General features: G+C 36.3%; 1 protein-coding gene across 4 annotated transcripts in view; it reads right to left on the reverse strand.

Annotated features, from left to right (window-relative positions):
• Positions 1 to 22166, reverse strand: part of GLRB (glycine receptor beta) — a 52476-nt gene that overhangs the window by 29662 nt on the left and 648 nt on the right. For 3 of the 4 annotated variants that reach the window (XM_027635633.1, XM_027635637.1, XM_027635632.1), the window contains exons 2-5: positions 20703 to 20856; positions 9836 to 9942; positions 7238 to 7305; positions 1122 to 1351 (exon numbers count right to left, since the gene is read on the reverse strand). In XM_027635633.1, the coding sequence (XP_027491434.1) occupies positions 1122 to 1351; positions 7238 to 7305; positions 9836 to 9942; positions 20703 to 20824 (527 nt within the window). In that variant the 5' untranslated portion in view covers positions 20825 to 20856. Of the gene's footprint in view, positions 1 to 1121; positions 1352 to 7237; positions 7306 to 9835; positions 9943 to 20702; positions 20857 to 21878; positions 21964 to 22166 lie in introns of those variants that run through there. The other variant, XM_027635634.1, reaches the window with a different exon arrangement.

A 22166-nucleotide genomic window follows, 5' to 3' on the forward strand; every position in this document is an offset into this window, starting at 1 on the left:
TACTTCAAAATATTAATTTCTACACACTTCAAAACCTGCTACAGAAGGAACTGAAATCAAAACCAGGACTTTCAGAGCAAGCCAAATGAAATGCTTTGATTGCCCAATGTATTTTGTTTTCTGATCACTGTCAGCAATAGTCTTGAGATTGACTTTTCTCATCCTGATTTGAAATGGGCAAAAAAGAACACAGACTCTCCCATCTTGTTTCTTTCTTTTTCTATCTATTTCTACTACATGAAGAAATAGCTCATGTGGCCCTAACTTCTGAAGTAGTTCCTTCTTAAAGGTAAAGTTGTGGTATATTCAGATAATCATTTTTACCTCTATCAGGGCAATATGTTCCAGTTCACACAAGAAGAAAATCCATTTGCTGTTAGAAAATTGAGCCTGATCTCTACAAACCATTGGTTCTCTAAACTCTCCAGATCTGTAATTCACTATGACACCCTTTTTAATCAATCAGTTTGCTGGTTTCAGTGGATGACTATCTTTGTGGCATTGTGTATACCTTTGATAAACCAACTCAAACCACAAAAAAGTACACGTTAATTGCAATGAAATTGGGATCTTCCAAAAAACCTCGATATTCATTCAGGCATAGAAGTTAATCAGTATTATTTCACAGTACTTTTACGAAACATTTATATTCACAACTTTTGTAATTTTTGCCTTTCCCTATATCTTTAGTATGTAATCATCACTTGCTTTAGTTGATGCAGAAATTCAAGTGGTGTGCAAAATATATTCTTCAGCGGAAGGCTTTTTTTTCAGATACCTTATCCACTTCATTATGCATCTAGGAATCTAAGCAATTATCAAAGGGGTTTAAATTGTGTTTAACTAATAATGTTAGTTTTACTTGGTGTGTTAGTTTAACATGACATGAAAAAGTACACACACTTTGAATTTCTTGCACCTGCAGTGCTATCAACTGATATGCTTTAAAATATCTTCATCTGATTTCTTTATACATATTTAATTTATTGTAGTATTGTTTACAAACTGTCATATAAATTTCAATATTAGTCATACATCATATTATGTTACTAAGTCTAATAAGCATACACATTTCATATAAAGTCATTTAAAAAAATAGTAGAAATATGTAAATAAAATACCTCATGCTGACTAGGACATCTCCATCTCGAAATATAAAAAGAAGGATATTTTCTTGTGTGACATCATGGAAGTTAGCATTTTTTTCATTTGCAAAGAATAAGTCTGGCTTCCAAAGACACTTGAACATAGTTGGGTCCACCGTCAGTGTATCTGAGCCTCTCCAGTCATTGGGCAGTTTGAGTCTGGGGTCATTCCACTTCTGTCTTAGAAAGATGTTGACTCTATAATCCTGATGGGAAGAATAAATAAATATTAGACTAGCCAAAATTCTAGAAAAAAACCCACAGAGAAATAATACCATTCTATCAGAAAAACAATTTATGCCCTGATTTTTTCTATCACAAAGACAGTAATCACTATTCAAACAATATTAATAAGTGTTACATTTAATAGACTTCACTACAAATAGGTAGATTATGTCTCACTCATGCTTTGAATATAGCAACTTTCTTTAAGTACAGGACCAAATTGGTCCCCCGGAACAATTTTTGCATCCCCTCGATAGTGGTCACCTGTTACTTAGGCATAGAGAAGCATGCAGCAGGGCAGGGAGAGGCCATAGCTTGACTATACTAAATGGCTACAGGCAGTAAGCACAGAATATCACTTCTATCAGGATATCCTGTGAGTGCCAATTCCAGTTTATTCTCCATTTGGTTAAGTGTCACACTGATGGCAAAATATCACACTATAAAAGCAGAAAAGAGACCAGGTAGATAGTAGATTTTACACTACACACCCAGAATACAGCCTCAGACCTTCTAACAGTGATCTGGAGCTATTTTGGTAACAGGAAAACTGACGCCAGCTTGCAGCATAAGTACTGAGGTAGCAGGTATGAAAGGAGAAACAGAATCAGTCTCAAAGAGAAAAAAAATCAAGGCTTTACAGAGGAAACCTCCTTCTGGATTCAGTAGGACTCTTGCTGAAGGATGGACAGTAGTAGAGCCATGCTCAATGAGAACCTAATTTTGCTTTCGGGAATTGGAGTAGTATGTGTTTCAAGGCAAAATGATACCCTGCATGCGTTCTGTCCTTAGTGAAAGTTGTGTGAATTCAAAGGAAAAATATGACCCAGCATGTCAGTCACGATTCTTCAGTCTTATCTCTAAGTCTTCTTGCTTTTTACACTTACATTTAAGCCAGTGCCTCTTTTTTCAAGTATATGTAAACTAGGCAGATCACATATAGAAAAAGAATAAGGGTATTGTTGAAATAAAGTTAAAAAACTCAACCAAATAAACCAAAATTCTATATGTAAGATAAATTCTATCTCCAGTCTTCCTAGTTCTTTCTACAGTGTGCTTTGGTTTTGCATAATTGTCTATTACGTACAAAGCCTCCTCCAGTAGTGAAAATACTGTTACTGCTGTACAATTATAGCGAAATGCAAGAAATCTGTGAGTGAAGGTTCTCAAAGTATTTTTGGTTTGTGAAAGTATTCTGCATACAAACTAATTTTATGAAGTTGTTTATTTTACATGTTAATGCCCTATTATACTTTTTTTGGTTGCTGTTGATACAACATGAAGTATTCTGTTGCATTTACATTCCAAAGCAAGTGCCATGTTGAGACCGTCATGCTAACTTCAACAGGAAGGAGTTCACCTGGCTAAGATCTCATGCAGAATAATTTAGCCTGTTGATTTACGCTGTAAATTGAAATACAGTGCTCATTTTTCCATGTCCAGTCCACCAGTCAAATCAGCCCAAACATTTCTTTATTACACTATACTGTGTAATATTCTCCCTTACTGCATTGTAAGAAAAAGCAGAACATCAAAACTAAGTACTTGTTACTTGTTGGTAGTCTCTTTTGGAAAAAATACACGTAGTCTGACTGTTATTTATACAAATATTGTCTTGCCAAAGCAAAGAAGAAACAAAAAATAATAGTTAATATGAAGTGACTTTGTATTGGAAGGTTCTCACAGAGAAGCTTTAGAACCAGAGGGAATTCAGGTCATTATCTCAGAAAGCATCTTTTCAATTATATGTATATAATTGAAAATTTATTTACTTGCTTCTTGCTGAAGTTCCCATTCCATATGCACTTCTTGTCTCAGTGAAAAAAATTACTCTAAATCATATAAGAGAAATACTGCATATCATTCATGCTCACAAGCATTGCACTGTTTGTTGCAAGAGTCAACTTCCCCATAAACAAGTGCATTACCCTAATTTTAACAAAATAAGATGCCTTCTCAAAGCCATAGGCAAATGACAAGCAGTTTGTCCAACACTTGCCTTCAGCTTACCCATTCAGTAGAAGGAGTTGTTTACATCACTGAAAAGCAGAATGCACTGGCAAAATAAGAATTGGAAGTAAGATCAGGTAGATAGTAGTTTATTTCCTTTCTTGCTCTAGTACAAAGATAGTAGTTTATTTCCTTTCTTGCGCTATTACAAATGACTTTAAATAGACCAAACAATGGGATGTCGTGACATTTCAAGAACTCGATTCTGTTCCCATTTAACTCAACGGAAGAAAAATCCCATTAATCTAAAATAGGTAGGTTCAGGCCTAGATTAGAGACTCGTGAGAGGGGTACTTGGAGAGGAAGACCACCACATACTCAAGGCAATACAGAAAATGTAGAAGGAAGCAAAGAGATGTCACGGTAAAAAACTGTGACTAACCGGACAACAATGTGCAGAAGGGCTGCTTCTTAAAAGAATATGAACTACTACAGCATCTGGCAGCAGTGTAGACTACGATCTGGTATACATCCGTTTTGAAAGAAGTCTGCAACCAGTTGTCTCAAATTTGCACCGTGGACTTTAAGATTCAGTAAGTGCACTACGACTAGATTCAACAGGGGCTGAAGAAGCAGTCTGTATGAAGCAACTGGTCTTCCTGCCGTATATTGTACAAACATTTTTTGAATATTGCAGTGTGATTGGCATTTTATAATAAAGGAGAGCAAAATAGGAACTAAAAAGCCTGAAACTAGGAGCAGAGGGTGGAAGAGATATTCATCAGCATTAGAGCTGGGAGACCTGTCAGGTAGAAAGAAATGCAGAAGTATTCTACAGGGCTTTGTTTTCCCATGTAACTCCAACAGAAGGCAAATTGTTTTCAGGAAGGTTGAAAGGGGAGGCATTCTAGGAAATATTTCAAATGCAGCCTACTAAATAGTGGGCATGTGGCCAGAAAACCTCCTCAGGCCAGAAATCACGCATTGCCTATACATCTCTGCAAAATGGAGCACACAGCAGATCATGAAAGACTTTCTACGTAAACTGCAGTCACACAAAGAAAGAAAGAATAATAGTGCTTTTTCTTGATAAAGTATATTTTTTTGATAAAGCAGCAAATTTAATTTTTAAGATTAAAATAATAAAACTGAATTTTTGTTTATATACATAAATATTACAAAGACCTTTCTGCAAGCTTTTAAAGTAAAGGAGAAGGAAGAAGTGGTGTTTTGTCATTTGAGTCAGTGAAGAAAGGTCACACTGCAAAAACCTTGAATATAGATTCTGTAGACAGTCAGATCACCATCACAGCTAAAATATTATAGTCCTGTCGGTATTTATACCAGAAACTCTCTATCCCTAGGAATCCTTGACTGGTCATCCAGTTTAAAACAGTTTCTAAAAGTGACATAACCATCATATTATCCCACAAATGTGCATTATCAAAAAATGTGCAAAATCAGAAGCAGAGTTAGCATGGGGATACGAGACAAGTGGTCTAATGATTTAGAAGGAAACAAATTACAGGATTCAAGATAAAGGGAATTTACTGGTAGGTAGCTCTGGCATAAGCTTTTCTTATAATGTTAGTTAACTAACCTTTCTGTTTAGTTTTTTCCAGGTAACTTGCCTTCTAATTGTGTGGAAACATTGCAATTCTTTTGAGTATTCAACAACACTACTCTTTCTAGACACAGAGCAAACATTTGCCCTTCATATTCTTCACAAGGGCTTGATTAAAGCAATACAGGCTTCTGGGCACAGGATCCACAGTATGGGTACTATTTGCTTTAAACCAATACAACTTCAAATATGTTGATGCTTTTCTATAAACTCCCTTCTCTCTTAAAACTAAGCAGACTTTACCTTCATAGGAGGCAACCTCTACTCTTTTTTGTTGAGGATGAGTCAACTGCATAGCTAAGAATACAATTATCATGTGACTAGAAGGACAGTAAACAAGACCTTTTCTCACTGGCACTCTACACGTTTGTTGGGCCTTCTACCACCACCTCAGTTCTGGTTATCTGGTACCCATGGTTATTTTTCCCCACACTTCCATCACCCAAAAGAAGGAATCACTGCTTTGGCATGGCTACAGCAGGATGCTTTAAATCCACACAGATTTTGCAAAAACTTATTAATTCAATTATTTGCACTAGAAGTGGCTACAGAGTCAAGAATCATCACAATATACTTAATTGACTGAAATACTTAGAAATTTCACAGATTTTTGTATGAGTAATGATATCACTCCAATCACTTTAGTAGCTTCTGTTAATTTTAGAGACAGTCAAGAAATCAGCATTCCTCATTATTCTCACCAATCCTGGAGACAGCCACTCTCTTCTCCAACACCGAGGAATTTTTTCAGCAGTTCTGGTACTCCTGCAAATGTCTCCTTTTCTCAAGACAAGAGGCCCCCCTGGTCCTTCACAGACTTGGTGCCTCAGCTCCAGGAAATACTTTTCCTACGATTCTGAAGGTACAAGTCTTTTCCTAGTCTAAGGGACCCACTTCTACTGTCTGGTGCATTACCCAGTCCATCTGAAGACAAGTACCAACCTATTCCCAAAGAGAGCAGTGGTTCCTGACTGTCCACAGGACCCAATTCCCACTGCAGCAGGAAGAGTTTTCCAAGTGATACACAGAAGAATAGATTGACCGTTTATTTTGTCAGTGCTTCCTGTGAAATATTAAGACCATCAAGACGTAATCCAAATTTCACATAAACATGTTTAGCTATCATGGTGATCTCAGCTGGAGATAGAAATCTAAATAAAAGCATAAATTACAATAAGGATGGTGTCTGAAGTTCTGAAATATGGAGGAGAGTATGACTTATCTTACAGAACATCCTAGTAAGTTTGTGAGTGATCCTATCAGGGAGTCACAGGCAGGCATACCTACACTGCTGGAGAGAGCATACTTAATTTTTTTTTTTTTGGAGGGGGTAAGGGGAAGCACATCTCTTACATTCATGTTTTGTTACTATTTGAATCTGGGTGCATTGTAAAACAGCCTCTGTAAAAGTCACTTTCTAAAGCAAGCAATAAATTTCAGAAACTTGAAAGCACCATCTGGCCTAATATACTTGACATTTTAGACACTTATCTCACTGCTACTTTCCTGCTCTTCCTCCCTGCCCCTCTTTAAACTTGAGTCCTCCTTTTGTTTTCAGAAATAAATCTCAGGGCATCTTCAGCAAACTGAATTTTTTTGTTTTCATATCACTTCCCTGTAATGCCATTAGTTGACTTACAATCCTTTGCAATCAAATTTAAATCTTTATTCACTGCTAGCTAAAGAAAGAGAAATTTCTGGTCGAGCTATTCAAAAGCTGTTTCAGCTACAATGTATGTACAACTTTGAGCAGCTCTGTAGTCCTACTGAAATGTCATTAAGGTAATATGTAAGCTGGTTCTGAATTTTAAATGGGCACTTACTTCCAAAAACAACAAAATGTGTTTTAATGTTTAATAGTGGTATTATGGTTTATTGCTTCTCTGCCATTATGAGTCAGAATGTCCTGGTGTACTTTTTTTAATAATACACCAAGCAACCTATATACTAACTCTTAGGAAGATTATTTAATTCATACCATCAATTGGTTTCTCCCACTGAACTTAATAACTTATGGAAATAAGTGTATCTCTTGCATCTCAGAAACTATGGATTTCCTTTCATGTAAATCAGATTCTAAAGCTACAATAATCTGTGGACACATATAAAATGGAATAGATGAATAGCTTTACGGCATAAAGCACCGTCAGTCAATCACTAACTAACCCCATTAACTTAATTCTCAGTGCCTACAACCACAAAAATTATTTCTACTTTATAGTTCATAATCCTCAACTTGAAATTTAATAAGAAAATCTCAGTGCATGCTATAATAATTTCATTTCAGTCTTACCATAGTTGTCTCTTGAATTGACCCAAAGCTGTTAATGAAGATGTTAACTGCAACATCAACTGGAATTCCTTTAGAAAAAAATAAATACTAGTGAGCTGCACAATTCAGTAAAGGTACATCATCCTTCAACTAAAGCTCCTTTATACTGGTATCACAATGTAAATATTTTTTATAGGGTCATACAACTTCGTCTTTTCAAGTTAGTATATACAGAGTTTTCAAAACCAAGGGTAATCACAAAACCTCTTTTCAACCTAGTGATAAGAAAACAGAAAAAAAAATCCTTAGTCTAGAGAGCTAATCTTAAAGAATTTCACAGACCATATATCTAAATGAATAATTTTTGAATTCCATGATTTTCTGTTATCACAGAATGCATAAGCCAGTTTTACTTTTGCACACAGTGTAATGGATAGAGGCAATTCACATTTCTAGCAGCAGACACTTTTAATTGTCAAGGTCATAATGATGATCTATCATCCCAAATTACCTGTTTATGATTTATGATGAGACATTTATTCATATTTCAAGAGGATACCTCTTTGTGCAAGTCAAATACATAACGGTAAAGTACGAGTACAGGCAGGTAAAAATTATTGCATGCAGCTTTCACAGCTGTCTAGTCTTGGTGCGAGAGAGTTGGAAAGCTGCTCCATTTTACAACGGTTACCAATTTGCCAAGAAAAATTTCTAGAAGCCAGTAGCTGTGAAGATATTAAGATAGCCTGGATTTTCTTCTCTTTTCCACAGCCAGGATTCCTGGAGCTGCAGAAGGATGGTGTGACAGCTGCTATATCTGCCCTCTGTCACCCTGGAGGAATTGATTGGCAGTCATTTAATATGGTGTTAACTGAGAGTTATCACCAAGCAAGGAGAACTGGCCTGATGGTTGTGAGAACTAATTGTGGCCCACTAGTTTTATTTATTATCTATGCTGTGAGTATCAGTATATCCATTAGATCTGATCTCATTTACACTGTTACAAATACTTAATTCAGAGGGTTTCTTCCTTCTTTCAGCAACAAAAGATAAACAAGAATACATGAAGACTGTTTTGACAGAGTAAGCAGATACGGTGCAAAGTAATATATGCCTCTTCCAATAGCTTGCTTGTCTGCATGAAATATTTTGGTGTACATTTAATATATAAATTTAAACTCATTCTTGTGGTTCACCAGAAATGTACGAAGATAAAATTTCACTTTTTTGAGTTAAACCAGTTTGTGGGGTTTTTGTTGTTTTGTTTTTTTTTTTAATCAGACTGCTTGAATATTATACTTTTGGTTATGCAATAAGCATAATAATTTTTTTAATGCCTGATGCATGTGACAGAGTACCCATCACATCACTAGTAGCCAAGAGAGTACTCCCTCTTCCAGATTTCAATAGAAAGTGCCATCCAAGAAAATCACTCATGCGTGAGGAACATTTTAACATGGGCAAACCACTTGTCAGAAAATGTTCTTTTTCTTCCACCTCCCTGTGAGTTAACATTACATGTCCTCCTTTTTCCTTCTGCCTGGATTCTTACCAGGCTGCCAGGAGGGTTATCAAAAATATAAAGAAATCTGCAATATGCTTTGCAATTACAAGCTGATTATGCTGAAGAACAGGTAGTGAAGAGGCTGGGTGTTTATTCTTTGTGACAAGGTTCAGTACTGAAAACATATAAATATGGTTCTGTGATAAGAATAAGAAAGAAGCAGTATACTTGCTGAGAACTGAGTTTAATATGATAATAAAAGAGATAAACAGAACATCTGAAAATAGTCTCTTCAAAGGCACAATAAAGATTTCCAAATTTTTCATACTAGTAATATGCATATTAAAATATCTCTTAGTGCACATATAATTATATGTGAGTTTTAAAATTAAAGAACTGATTTATGGAAACTGCATAGTCTGTATTTAGTAAAATTGTATGTAATAAAATGTATTTTTTCAGAAGAGAAATAATTCCTGGAAAGTGTAACTTACAGCTCTATGAGTTATCAGAGGTTTTGCAGAGACTATGTATTCCAACCTTTTATGTATATGTAATGAAGTCACACTTGCCTACATGGAAGAATCCTACAACACTGATGACCAGGGAGATGTTTTAAAGGCAGAGAATATGTTTAAATGCATTACTAAAGTGCATAAGTTTTATAACTAAAACATCTTTAACAGATTTAATAACTATAGTGTTGATCTCAACTTTTTATAGTTATCTTAAAGGATGTCTATAGAGAAATTTGATGTTTTAAAATACTGTAAAGTGCAGATACTACAAAAAGTCTAACTAAAACATAAGCATAAAAAGGATATTTTTAAAACTTATTCTGTAAAATCTACTCCTCCATTTAAAAAGTCTCTTACAAAAATAATAATAATAAAGCATCCCATACTATTATGATAATGAAATCCTAACATGGTATCTTTCAGCTCAAAAGAGTAATATCTTCTGCAGTTTTATACTATCTAGGGAAATTTTCATTCAAAATAAACCAAACCAGAACTTTAGGTTGTGAATATTATCTCTACATAAATTTTCTATGTATAAAAAGAGCAAAAGTTAAATTCCAAAGATTAAAGCAAAGGCTGAAATATCTGACAAACCTTTGAAATTTGGCCTTATCCTGGGATCATAGCTGAGCAATAGCCTATTCAAGATATTGCTGGTTGAATTAGCAGGTACTCTTGCAAGGTCTTCAGCTGATTGTTGCCTGTAAAAAAAAGTTCATTAGTTACTATCAAGACAGAAACAACTGTGTGTTTAAACTGAAGTAATTTTAAAGTAATGTCATAACTGTCATTTCACAAGCAAAATAAGTTCATTATTTTCAGGTTCCACATCCTTGAGATGTTTTAGTATTTTTCAAGAAACTGTAATAAACACAAATTCTCTCCTATGTACTCTTAACTATAACCTTGGAAGTAAATAAACTGCAATTCACAAATTGTTCCCTTGCCTCCTAACATAAATATCCAGCAGGATTTCTTCATCAGTAGAAAGCAGTCACCTGATCTATTTTTAGTGACTGTCAGATTAGGAACTTCAGTAAATTGACAGCCACTTTGTAGGTGCCAAACCACGCAGAGGTTTTTGGCAGTCTCCTGCTCTCACATGCCAATGCCAGCTATTCCACCCAGAGCTGGAGGATTGCATAACCTCATTGTCAAGTGCTAATAAAAGCTTTATTAAACATAGAAAAACAAGGCCTTGGACTCTCCTCTGCTTTTGCAGGGGGAATTTAAACATCTTCAATTACCTTGCTAATATTGTGGTGGGTGTTAAATTAAAACCATTGCTACAATTAAAAAGAACCTGTGACAGGTAAATGTAGCTACAAGAGTATATGAAATTGAGTGCAATAAAAAGCAATATGGGTTCATCAGTCCCCACTCCAGGTATTTTAAACACCTAGCACTTTACTCTGTTTAATTTCTTTTTTTTCCTTTATTCTCTCTCATACCAATGTCAGCTTGACAGATCTACAAGTTATTCTTTGAAACATCTCAGTTCACTGGTTTTTCTTCTCATCCTTCAGTTTCCTTCATGTCCTCTGGGATTTCTGTCTTATTTAAATATTTATTGAAGAAATATTAATTCTTCAAAAGGCTTTTGGCCAGTTTAAAAAAAAAAAAAGTTGCATGAATATATTAGAATTCCTGATTTTAAGATGTCCAACTATAGCAGCTCCTGTTCAGTATCTTTCATATGGACTACCGGGAAATTAATTAATTAATTAATTAATAATGGTCAGCATTGCATGATTGCTCAAACTGCCACACACTATTTGATTGAAAAGTGGATATGAGACCAGATCCTAGCCCTTGAAAAGCTTTTATGAATAGTGTCGCCTTTAAAAACAACTAGTTTTACTCAGACCATACGGGAAACAGGAGGAAACGAATAAAATCTGCTGACTTGGTAGCATTTGCTATGCCTTCCCAATGAGATTGAATCTCCTCATTTAACAGCTAAAACATTTACAAACAAAACTGTGAAGGAGTTCCCTATTATTAAAAACATGTCAATAATTTTTGATAACATAACCGTATTTATTATAGTCTCCATGATACCCTTTGAGCATTTTATCCTTCAGGAAAAAAAAGATCTGATTTCTGTTTTCTCTGTTACATTCGGGAAATTTCTGAAACTCAAAGCTGCATATCTGTTTACCTATTTTCTTGTATTTGCTTGATGTAATAAATAAGGAAAAAAATATGGCAGTAAATAACCACTCAACCCTCCTTGAAATTTTGCGCTACTCCTCAGCAATTAGCAGGATAAGTATGCATTCTCAGGACTACCCAGAGATAGTCTACCAGGAAGTTTGCATCCATGACAATAGCACAAACTAATATACAGGAAGAAAAAAGAACTGAGGAGCAGCATTAAGTGGCTGCAGTATATAATTCCCCACCCATCTTCGCACTAAACACAATAAAACCTCTGTGACGTGTAATGACGACATAGGTGAACTAATTATTCTAGCAGAACTTATCCAGAGATAAATGGTCTTCTAATAAAATAAGGAAATTTTTACTTTTAGCAACATATGTTAACTTCCACTAGTATGTTCTGTGTACAATAAACCTCCGCTAATTTAATGTAAGAGAAATTAAAAAGCAATATGTGTTCTAACTCTTCCAAATAATTGATAAATTCACCTTCAAACAATTCTCACAGAGTTGAGTTTATATTTGACTTCGAAGTGGATCATTATGCAAAAGAACTAATTTATTTCCTTATTTGGTCAGGCAGTTGGACTAGATGATCATTGTAAGTAACTTCCAGCTGAAGTACTCTATTCTATTCTATGCTATTCTAGTCCTTCAATTTTGAGATTTGTGTTCAGTTTTCAGTGACGACCTCTACCAATGAAAAGGCTGCTAGGTAAATATCATAAACCAGCTTTGTATGGATTTTTTGCAGTTACCACTAATTGGACAACAGAAAACCACAAAGTTAAGATTATTTTCCATTTTGTAGCAGGAACAATTCAGAAAAGAAGGCTCATTTAGCTATTAAAAAGACACTGTATACTATTTTATCTGATACAGAAAGGTTCATGGCACTGCTTTCTTGCAAGTCACACGTATTAACATCTAAAACATCTATATCAGATGTCTTCAAAAACCGCATTTATAAAACAAGAATGTCCTTAATACAGACAACAGGATTTCTTTCTAAATTATATATGTTCAATATAATGAAATATCAAAACAAAACAAAGTGACAACTAATGATCAAACTTAAATTCCTTTTTTTTTTTAAATTTCTGCTAGGGGTTATATAAAGAAGTTCATTAAATAGTGAGAACAGTAATCTGAACCAGATAGGATAACATGGACACATAAATGAAACACAGATGCTCATAAAATGCAATGAGGAAAACAGGAAAAAAGTCTGAGAAATTAAACGAGTGAGCAACAAACAGCAAAAGAAAGCCAAATAAGCTGACAGGTTGTCTCTTCAAGTAAGAGGAGTAAAGCAATAGCTTTTTGAGATCTGAATTGCACTGCAGAAGTATTTAAATATGAATATCTGTTCAAGTTGTTTGTTCAAAAGCCATCCATGAATGGGGCAAAGGAGATTTATAGCACTGGAAAGTCAGCAATGGGAAGAAGGGTGGCAGCACAGCTTTCTGGTAAGGAGCACCACAATCACATCTTCCGCAAGTTGTTGGGTTGTGTTTTGGACTTATAGAACTGTATTAGTCCATTTATCCTTGTTTATCTAAGAACCAAGTGAAATACAATGGCACTGGCTGTTTTGAGCTAGGAGAAGGAGCACAGGGATTAAGTAATTGCTGTTTTTAAAGGTCACTTTGAATGAAGTGGTTGAAATAGCTACTGGGAAAAAAAGCTCTGCTGAGTATCAGTCATATTTTCACTGAGGTCTTTTACAGCATGCTGTCATTGAACTCCCATCACTCATCAGCACACATGCAATGCAACATCATTACAACAACTGGATTTCCTTCTGAGAGCCTTGCTGACCAAAACACCAAAATTTCACCTGCAAATAAACACATCATACGTGTTCCTTGTGATGAGTTAAGAAGTTATAACACTTTCAGAGTGACAGATGAGCAGAAAAACTTAATGGAACAGTAAATGGGATGTGCTAGGTGCTTGGATAAAGCAGCTGGGCCTATTAAGGTAAGATATTTACCTAAAGTTACAACCACCCCTGCTTAACTGGCCATTCTGGAATGAATTAATGATATAAGGCATATCTGTAGACTACATAAGAGAAAAAGGATTTGAGCTGAGATCTGCCTTCCTAGAAGAGCATTACTTCAGCGTGCTGAAGGCTGTCTGGATCCCATGTAACAAGACTCACACCAGCTGAGAAGTTCCTTACCACTTTTTCTAATTCAACCTACAGTTTTCTCGCTTGTAAAAACCTGGTAACTTAGATTTCCACCAGTTGCAGCACGCATTAAAATTTTAATGCATTTACTTTAACTTGTGTTGAACATATGAGGAGCTGATGGAAAGCACTAAGAAATGGAAATGTAGCGTTCTTCACAGTAATTGATGAGTCCTAAGCAATACATGGTGAATACCAAAAGGTAAGGCAACAGAAGTCTCACAGTTGCTATAAAGGGAATTTAAAAGCAAGTAAGTGTAAAGACAGAAATTGCTTTAACAAAAATCTTACCTAAGTAACAATTAAAAAATCCAAACAACCAACACACAAAACACCCATACCCAAAGTAGGATTTTTCCTTTTCTGAATAAAAAAAAAGGAAAACAAATGGTATTCTTGTATACTCAAAAGTATTCTCGCTTCTACAAACAGTGTCATCAAAAGCCAGAAAGAAAACAAACTATGGTTAGTCTTCTGGCATAACATCTCCATGTGATATGACTGGCTGCTCTCTGGGCTTTGGGAGTTTACTTCTGGTGTCACTGATGAATAAAAGAATTACTTAAAATACTATATTTCATGGGATATGAGGTAAGGTGTCCATCTCCTCTTCCACTGCAGCTTGACACATTTTATCGCTGCTTTTGAAGACCATGATCAACATTTTGAATTGATGGCAGTAGATAGTTATTTTCATAATTCACTAATCAAAATCCAGAATTTTAGATAAGCAGACACGGGTGACAAAATGAAGCATATATTACACTTAGTTTGGAATTTATATAGTTTCTTACATTTGTGTTAGGCAAATGTGTCAGAAGACATTATATCTGTATAGGTCATCATGACATTTAGTCTCTCAGAGCTCACTGAAGTTACAAGAGTCCTTACCACACGCAGTTCTACAGACTGCAGAAAAGAATATAAACAATATTCTATACAAAGTGGGAAGGAAAACCTTTGCACAGTTCTAGATTACTGTCTGACAGATAAAAATATGTATTCCAACTCACACTGTTATCTCCAGTAAAATTCCCTATATGATACTGAAACAAGAGATTTCAGTGCAGTTTATTTAATCTACATCATGGAAACTGACATTTTAATCATATAACATGGTTGTGTATATCTGAGAAAGGTAAAAATAAGTTTGGGGAAACATAATACCTATTATCTCACCGTATATTTTAAGTACAATTTCCTGATACAAACTATCAGTGTTCTGATTTGCAGGCATTTTATTTTCTGAGTGCAATAACTCAAAGCATAACAACAGGTTAATACAAATCAATGACATACTATATAATTCTTCTGATTGAACTCTGATGTCTCTATGTTTAACAGCTACATTTTCAAATCGTGCTGGGTGACACATCTATTACTAGGAAGATTAATTACAATTCCCCCAATGAAAAGTGGTATCACTAATTACATTAAAACTACAGAACTCTGAGTCACCATTTATGTGTCTTCACAAATGCAGTTGACAGCTAAACACCTAAAATTAGATATGTAGCTTCAATACCTAAATTTGGAGGTAACACAGTGTGATGAACAGAGAGGTTACTTCATAGCAAATTTTGAAACAGAAAATCAGATTAGGCACCCCAAATTGTGAACCACAAGTTATAATGGTGAAATAACTCATCTTTCACCCCATGCTGAAGATAGACCAAAGAGCATAGTCTCCTAATGTTGGACATGTAGGTAACCTTCTTGCAGTTCTCTGCATCCTGCCAAAGCCACCACCTGTGACCCTTGTGCATAATGGGCATCCTCTTGTGTCCTGATATAGCACACAGATATGAAACATGATAAGCATCCAAATGTTTAAGCAAAACTACAGAAATTTTAAAAATAATTTGTCCCAGTCTTTTTTTTCCCAAATGTGCTAAGTATGGATCTTGCTAAAATCTAAACACCTGCACGGTGGTGTAAGTGGCGATATAAAAGGAAAGTATAAGTTGAGATGCAATTTACATAATTTGTCTTGACAACAGGATTTAGACCTATAGTTTTCTTTGGGCTTAGGTTTAGGTGGTGCAATTTAACCTACAGATCCAAGTTTTTTCTCAGTCTGAAGCTGTATACAAAATACCAAGTCTGTAATTTTCTGTGCAATTGTAATGTCCCACCACTATGCTGTTCAGATTGGAGTAAACACTGCTCACTGAGAGGGAAAATTACTGAATGAGAACCAGTCTACCATTCTTAATTACTGATTTACAAGAGAACTTAGGTTTTGCTTATATAGCTTTATCTTTTACTCCCCAGCACATTTATCCACTCTGAAAACAAATCCCCAAACCTCCTGGAATGTGGCCCTATCTGTCTGGGATCACAGCTTTCCATGAGAGTTACATGATAGGGAATAATTAAACCATTGACCAGCTGCTGTTACTATGGGGCAAAAGAATTTTTATAGGAACCAGACCTGAGTTCTACAATGTACTTATCATCAGAATGACTGTCAGATGTAGCCTACTCCACAACCAAATTCAGGCTTTTCTTTCAACATGATTCCACCTTCTCCCATAAACTGTATTAACTCTCCCATCGTACCTACAAATGAAAATATTCACAGACTACCAGCAGTGTCTTCTGCATGACGGGAATGAAGACAGACATGATTCCACTTTCTCATCATTTACATTTTGGGGATGATCACATACCACAGATAGAGAGGCCATGTATACCCAAACACTCAATAAAAAAAATTCTAGACTGTGGAGAGGATCCAAGGTATAAGATATTCTTTGAACTTCTACTTTACTCTTTATAGGAAGAGCATGTCAGAAGCTGAAAGATAACCGAGACAAATTCCAAGACAGACTTTCATACAACTTTATGTTTAAAACACATCAAAGGCTTTTTTCCCTAGTTCCACTGTATTTGTTGTTGTTTTTTAAAAGAAGATGTTTATTGAACTCTCACATCTGTGACCTTTCTAAGCTTCTACCCTGGCAGATGGCAGAAGCCTTGTTTTCTGGAGGGCTTAGAGGGCCATTTCACAGTTTCTGAAGTAGCTGATATGCTTTATTGAATACAAGCCAAAATATGACTTGCACTCCTACTTCATGGGTAAAAAAAGTCTCTATAGATATTATACAGTATTTAGTTAATCATCTACATGGATATAAATCTCCATGTGGATAAATGCATAAAGGTGAAGAGGGATATTCTTTTAAAAGCACAGTCTTGATATCCAGACAAAAGAATGACATTTAGCGACTGAGGTTATGCTCTCAGCATTGCCGTAGCATTAGGGACGCTGAGGGATCTTCAGAAATGAACCCTGTGCACGTGAACAGCTGAGTCATACTAAAACTATAATTAACAGCGATAGCTGTGACAATGACCACAGTCATAACTGGATTTGTTAGCTGCTGTTTAACACTATTACTTCTAGGTGCCTTCTACAACACTGTAATAACCAAACTTCCCTTTCCTTATAATTTCATTTGTCTGGAGATCTTACAAGTAGTTTTGAGTAGAGACCTTCTGGGCTACTAAGGATTGTGTGGATAACAGCAGCAGCTCAAACATTATAAAATAACTTAAGTATTTATTGTGGTGTAAGAAAAGGAAAAATATTTTTCAGCAGTGCTATTAGAAAAAGTGCTAACTGTCCATTTAACAGAAACAGGTATTATAAGGAATTATGAAGAAGTTAATGAGAAGTAAGTAACAAAGGTAATAAAGGTATGGGTAGTCTATGAGAAGGAAAGAGATCAAGTGACTAAATCCATCTGTAGCTATATCAAAATCATCTGTACTCAGTATATAAAATTTGAAAATAATCTTTGTAAACAGAAGAATGTAACCCATAAATTTTTTTTGAAGATGTGGGCCTGATTGTTTGGGTTTTTTTAAGATTTCCCACAGAAATAAAAGGCAAAAGTTTTGTTACACCAAAGATTTATACTTCATTGCACCACACATCTGTGAAAGCCAGTTTCTCAGATTTGTGCTGGAAAACTCTATTACAGCATTTTAGGCCAGCTATGTCAATTTCTTTGTTAGTCAACAAAGATTCGGGAGTCAGACACAAGTATAATTACTCCATGTTTCATTTGGAAAGCCTAAGGTAAGAAAGAAAATGATCTAAATACAGGATGTGAAATCTTACATCTGTTCTGAGCAAGCATTAAATCAAAGTAAGAACCGACTGATGAAGCATCAGCTTCAAGAAACCCTTCAATAAAAAAGCTGGGAAAAACAGTTTCAGAAATAAATGAAAATAAGATGGCAAATCGAGCCACTATTACACAATGCACTGAGAAGTACAGCATCATGAATAATCACAAGTAAAAGGTTTTGCTCTAAGATACAAAATAGAATTGTCCTAATTTAAGAAAGTAAGTATCTGTTTATGACACAATAATGAACTTTTTATGGGATTTCTAATCAGCTTGTTTTCAGCCTATCCTAATAGTGGTTAATTTCACGCCAGAGGGGCGCATTTGGCGAAAGCCTCGTATTCTTAGAGCCATAAAAGGACAAGTGCAAGTATGCTTAGTTTTCATACAAACACATTCATGCTAAAGTCCCAAACCAGTCTTATAGCCAATAATTTCTTAACATCAAATTAAGGAGCTCAGGTAGTAACATCAGACTCGGTGTAAATCTTTCCTGGAAAGCTATTTGCATAGATTTGAATTTCCTTATCAAGTTCGCAAGAGAAAACTGTTCCCTATACAATTAGTAGTGCTGGTTTTTTGTTCTCTTGAGGAAGTAAAATTTCGCTTTTCAGATGTCATAAGGAAATAAAAGGCAATAATTTTTACAATTAAGCTTTAAATTCTATTGCACCAGTAGCCAATGGAAATTAAAGGTGGATTAAGATTTTTAACTTATAAATGTACGTTTCTATTAGGAATTTGTACCATTCAATTTTATAAATTATGCAAAATCCTATTTCTTTTATTTAAAAGGGATACAATGCATTCTTCTAAAATATTTTGTTTATGCTTTTCTAGGAAATTTTTCATTCACACACTTCCTTGATTATTTTTAGTCAACCCTTTTAGTGTCGCTTAATTCCCACTCCACCGCATTGTGTTCTGGTTTGTTTCCGAGTAGAGATTCTATACTTTTTTCACACAGGAAAAAATTATTAAAAGTAGGCAGCCTTTTATATAACACAGAGTGTCAACAAGTCGAGAAGTTTTGTGAAAGATCATTTAAAAATGCTGATGATTGAAAGTTTGCCAACAGCAGCCTGAGTTAAAAGAGCATTAGATAATTTCTCTGCAAGATAGAACTGACTTTCATTGCTCATTTACATGAGAGGTCCTCTAGATGCCAGCTACAGAAACAGCAGTCTTGCAACCCTGCTATTACAAGTGGTTGTCTCTCAAGCTGTGAACTTCAGCCAAGTAAGATATAGACAACTTGTTCATTATTCAGGAAATTGAACAGGACTTATTGCTACAGCAATTCTAGCTAGCAACACTGCACACGAGGTACATCAAATACTGGATTCCACTAGTATTTTTGCAGAAAGCTTCAACTGCATGGAAGGCAAAAGTATCACTTTGAAATCATAGCATTTACTCCAGGTTTTTTCAAGTACATTGGTGACAAATGACATCATATTTAATGGGTACCAAGAAATACTGCGTTTAAAAGAAAAACAAACAAAAAAATCTACTTACTTACTATGATAAAATGACATCGATGTTTTGAATTCTACTAAGACGAAGTCAAGAGCAGGGGGAAATGCTGGCTGCTTAAACAAGACCATGGAAAATCTGGATTCAGCTGCATAACTCACTTTCCAAGGGCTTTTGTGTTGATGTCTGTCCCGGGAACTATGACATTTTTCTCCTTGCTATAAACCCTCATGGTAGCTCAGACCAAAAGCCTAATTGAGAACTCAACTATTCAAAGGTGAAAGAATGGGTAGGAGTCATTTCAGATAAGTCATCACATTTGAGACTTGTATCTTAATGTATTAAAATCCAAAGACAAATTTCATTTTTTAGGTTTGACATAAAAAGAAGAAGAAAAACATGGATCATATGCAGAAACTTCCTAAAAATTTTGGGTTACAAATAAACACCACTGTCAATATTTAAAAATGGTGGGAAGTTTAAAAAGTATTATTTGAACAATGTTTCTGTTTGGTTATTCTACTTTTTGGTTTGTTTTTTTTTTCTTTGGAAAAAGTTGATTAATCTTAAATAGCCAGTCTATTAGTCCATACTTACTCTTTTATGGTCAAAGAAGAAACATGTTTTACATTTGTCTAAACAATTTATTATTTGAGACATAGTGCTTTTCTACACTTACTAACAATTCCTCATAGTCCTTCAATCTTTTCCTCAGATATTTACAACATAAGACTAAAAAATGAGCAAGACTGGCCAAGATAACGATAAAAACAGCACTTACAAATAAAACTTCTGCATTATCCTATGGATCACAACCTAAAACATGTAGGCATTGGAAAAAGGGAGTATTTATAACACCAAATAATTATAGGTTTCCAGAACACATTCTGTTTTCAGCTGGGCAATCACAGATTTTAATTTCTGTATTTTCACAGGGAGATTATTCCATAAGGGTACGTTTTATAGCAACAATCAATCCACTTCCACAAAAGTTATACAACTATAAATCATTGATGGAAGGTGCTGAATACCGTAGTTCTATTCAACATGCAATAATAATACACATAGGACAAACCTTCTCCTATAACTAGCTAACCAGATGAATTTCAGTATCATGGTTTTGCATCCTCCTTGCTTTCCTCAATACACCTGCAACATGATGCTGGACAGCATAGCACTATGGTACTACATTACTGTGTCCCCATAAACAGCAAGACACTGTGCTGGAATCCACCACAGGGAAAGAAACCATTTACTATGGCTTAGATCTTTCCTTTCATTAAAACAGAGGACCTTCTGCAGAAGAAAGACATTGACAGAATTTAGCTATGATGTTGGTCAAACCCTCTTCCTCTCATTGCCACCACTGACCCCATTCTTTCAGTAGAAGGAATCACCTTCTACTTCAATTGACACATAATTTCCACTGTTAAAAATAGCGCAGGATTGTCACCACGCAAAAGCATAAAAGAAACCAGGAACATACGATGGACATAGATATTGCTTCTTTTTCCCCTTTCCTTTCTTTGAAGACTTCTCTTTGGAATAGACTTCTTCAACCCATAAGGAGAATGAGATGAAAAATACAACCGCTAGTAAGAACTTCATCTTGAAGATTAAGCTTCAGAGAAACCTTCAGTCTGTGGCAAAAGAAAAGAAACAGGTTTATGTTAGTAAGGCCAGACATGGCAAAAGGGAACACATCTACAAAAAGTAAGCAAAAGGTTTGGTGGGCTGTTTTTTTTTTTTGTTGTTGTTGTTCTTAGTCGCCTTGGGAGAGAGAGTCTGTTGAGGTGTATCTCTGACATGGAACTGACTCAGCCAATTTTCTGAGAGTCAAGTAGCTTCCCAAAGTTGAGACTGACAGTGAGGAACAGATTTAAATGCAAGTTTGCTCCAGAGTGTTTATGAAAAGAAATGTTATGGCCTTCAAGGGCTGCTTAACCCAAAATACTCAGAAACTTGGAAAGAGGATTCCTCACCAGAAATGTCACATATCAGCTGTATTAAATATAATGTCAACCAGTCATCTAGCAAGGTGAAGAACTGCAAGCCCTCTATGACCTTGCACATCATTTCAATAACGACAGCAATTGCTTCAATGCTAGTTATGAGAAAGGATTACAAATATAATTTTAAGTACAGAATTTAAACACAACTATTTTGCATGAAGCATTCTTGCTGCAGAGTTAGCACTGAAAGGGCCTTGCAAAGATGACTAAACAGAACCCGCAATACTGTGCTTTATTGCACAGTGCTCAGTTTAATGTTTTAACTTCTCGGGGGCAAAAGCATGTACCCCAAAGGCCGGGAGCTGAATTCGTGTTTGGCCAGAGACAGCCCCACCTGCCTCTGGTCACAGCACCGTGACACTCCCGATATTTTCCATTTGTTTCCCATCCCAGAGAATTCCCAGGCACTTCCTTGGGCCAACGTAAATCTCGCAGATGCCTCACAACCTGCTGCATTTTCCACTTCTATTTACTTAGATGATTTTTTTCCCATTCCTTTTAAGGGGCATTACCTCTCCTTCTCCCTCGCACAACCTCCGGGAGGCACCGGGATGCTTCAGCAACCTGTTCCCCGGGAGCCGCAGCACCCTTCCACCCCTTCCACCCCCTCGGCCCGGCCGGGAAAGGTCGCGGAGCTGCCCCTGCCCCACCCGCCCCTCGTCCGCCTCTCCGTCTGCACGGCCCGGCCCAGGCCTCCCCCCGCCCTCAGCACCGGGAAAGGATCCCGCTCCGCGCAGCCGAGCGCTGCCGGCGCCAGCACCGGGGGGCAGCGGCAGGAGGCGGCGAGCGGGGTTCACCGCACGGCCCCGCCGCCGCGGCCCGGCCCAGCCGCCGCGGGCGCTGGCCGAGGTGCTGACGGAGGTGCCGCCGGACGGAACGGGGCTGCCGGGCCGGACCCTCGCTCCCCCGCCCGCCCCGCCGGGGACGCGGGCCCCGCC

The sequence above is a fragment of the Corapipo altera genome, unplaced genomic scaffold (genome assembly GCF_003945725.1).
Source record: "Corapipo altera isolate COAL_440 unplaced genomic scaffold, ASM394572v1 22b, whole genome shotgun sequence".
NCBI lineage: Eukaryota > Metazoa > Chordata > Aves > Passeriformes > Pipridae > Corapipo > Corapipo altera.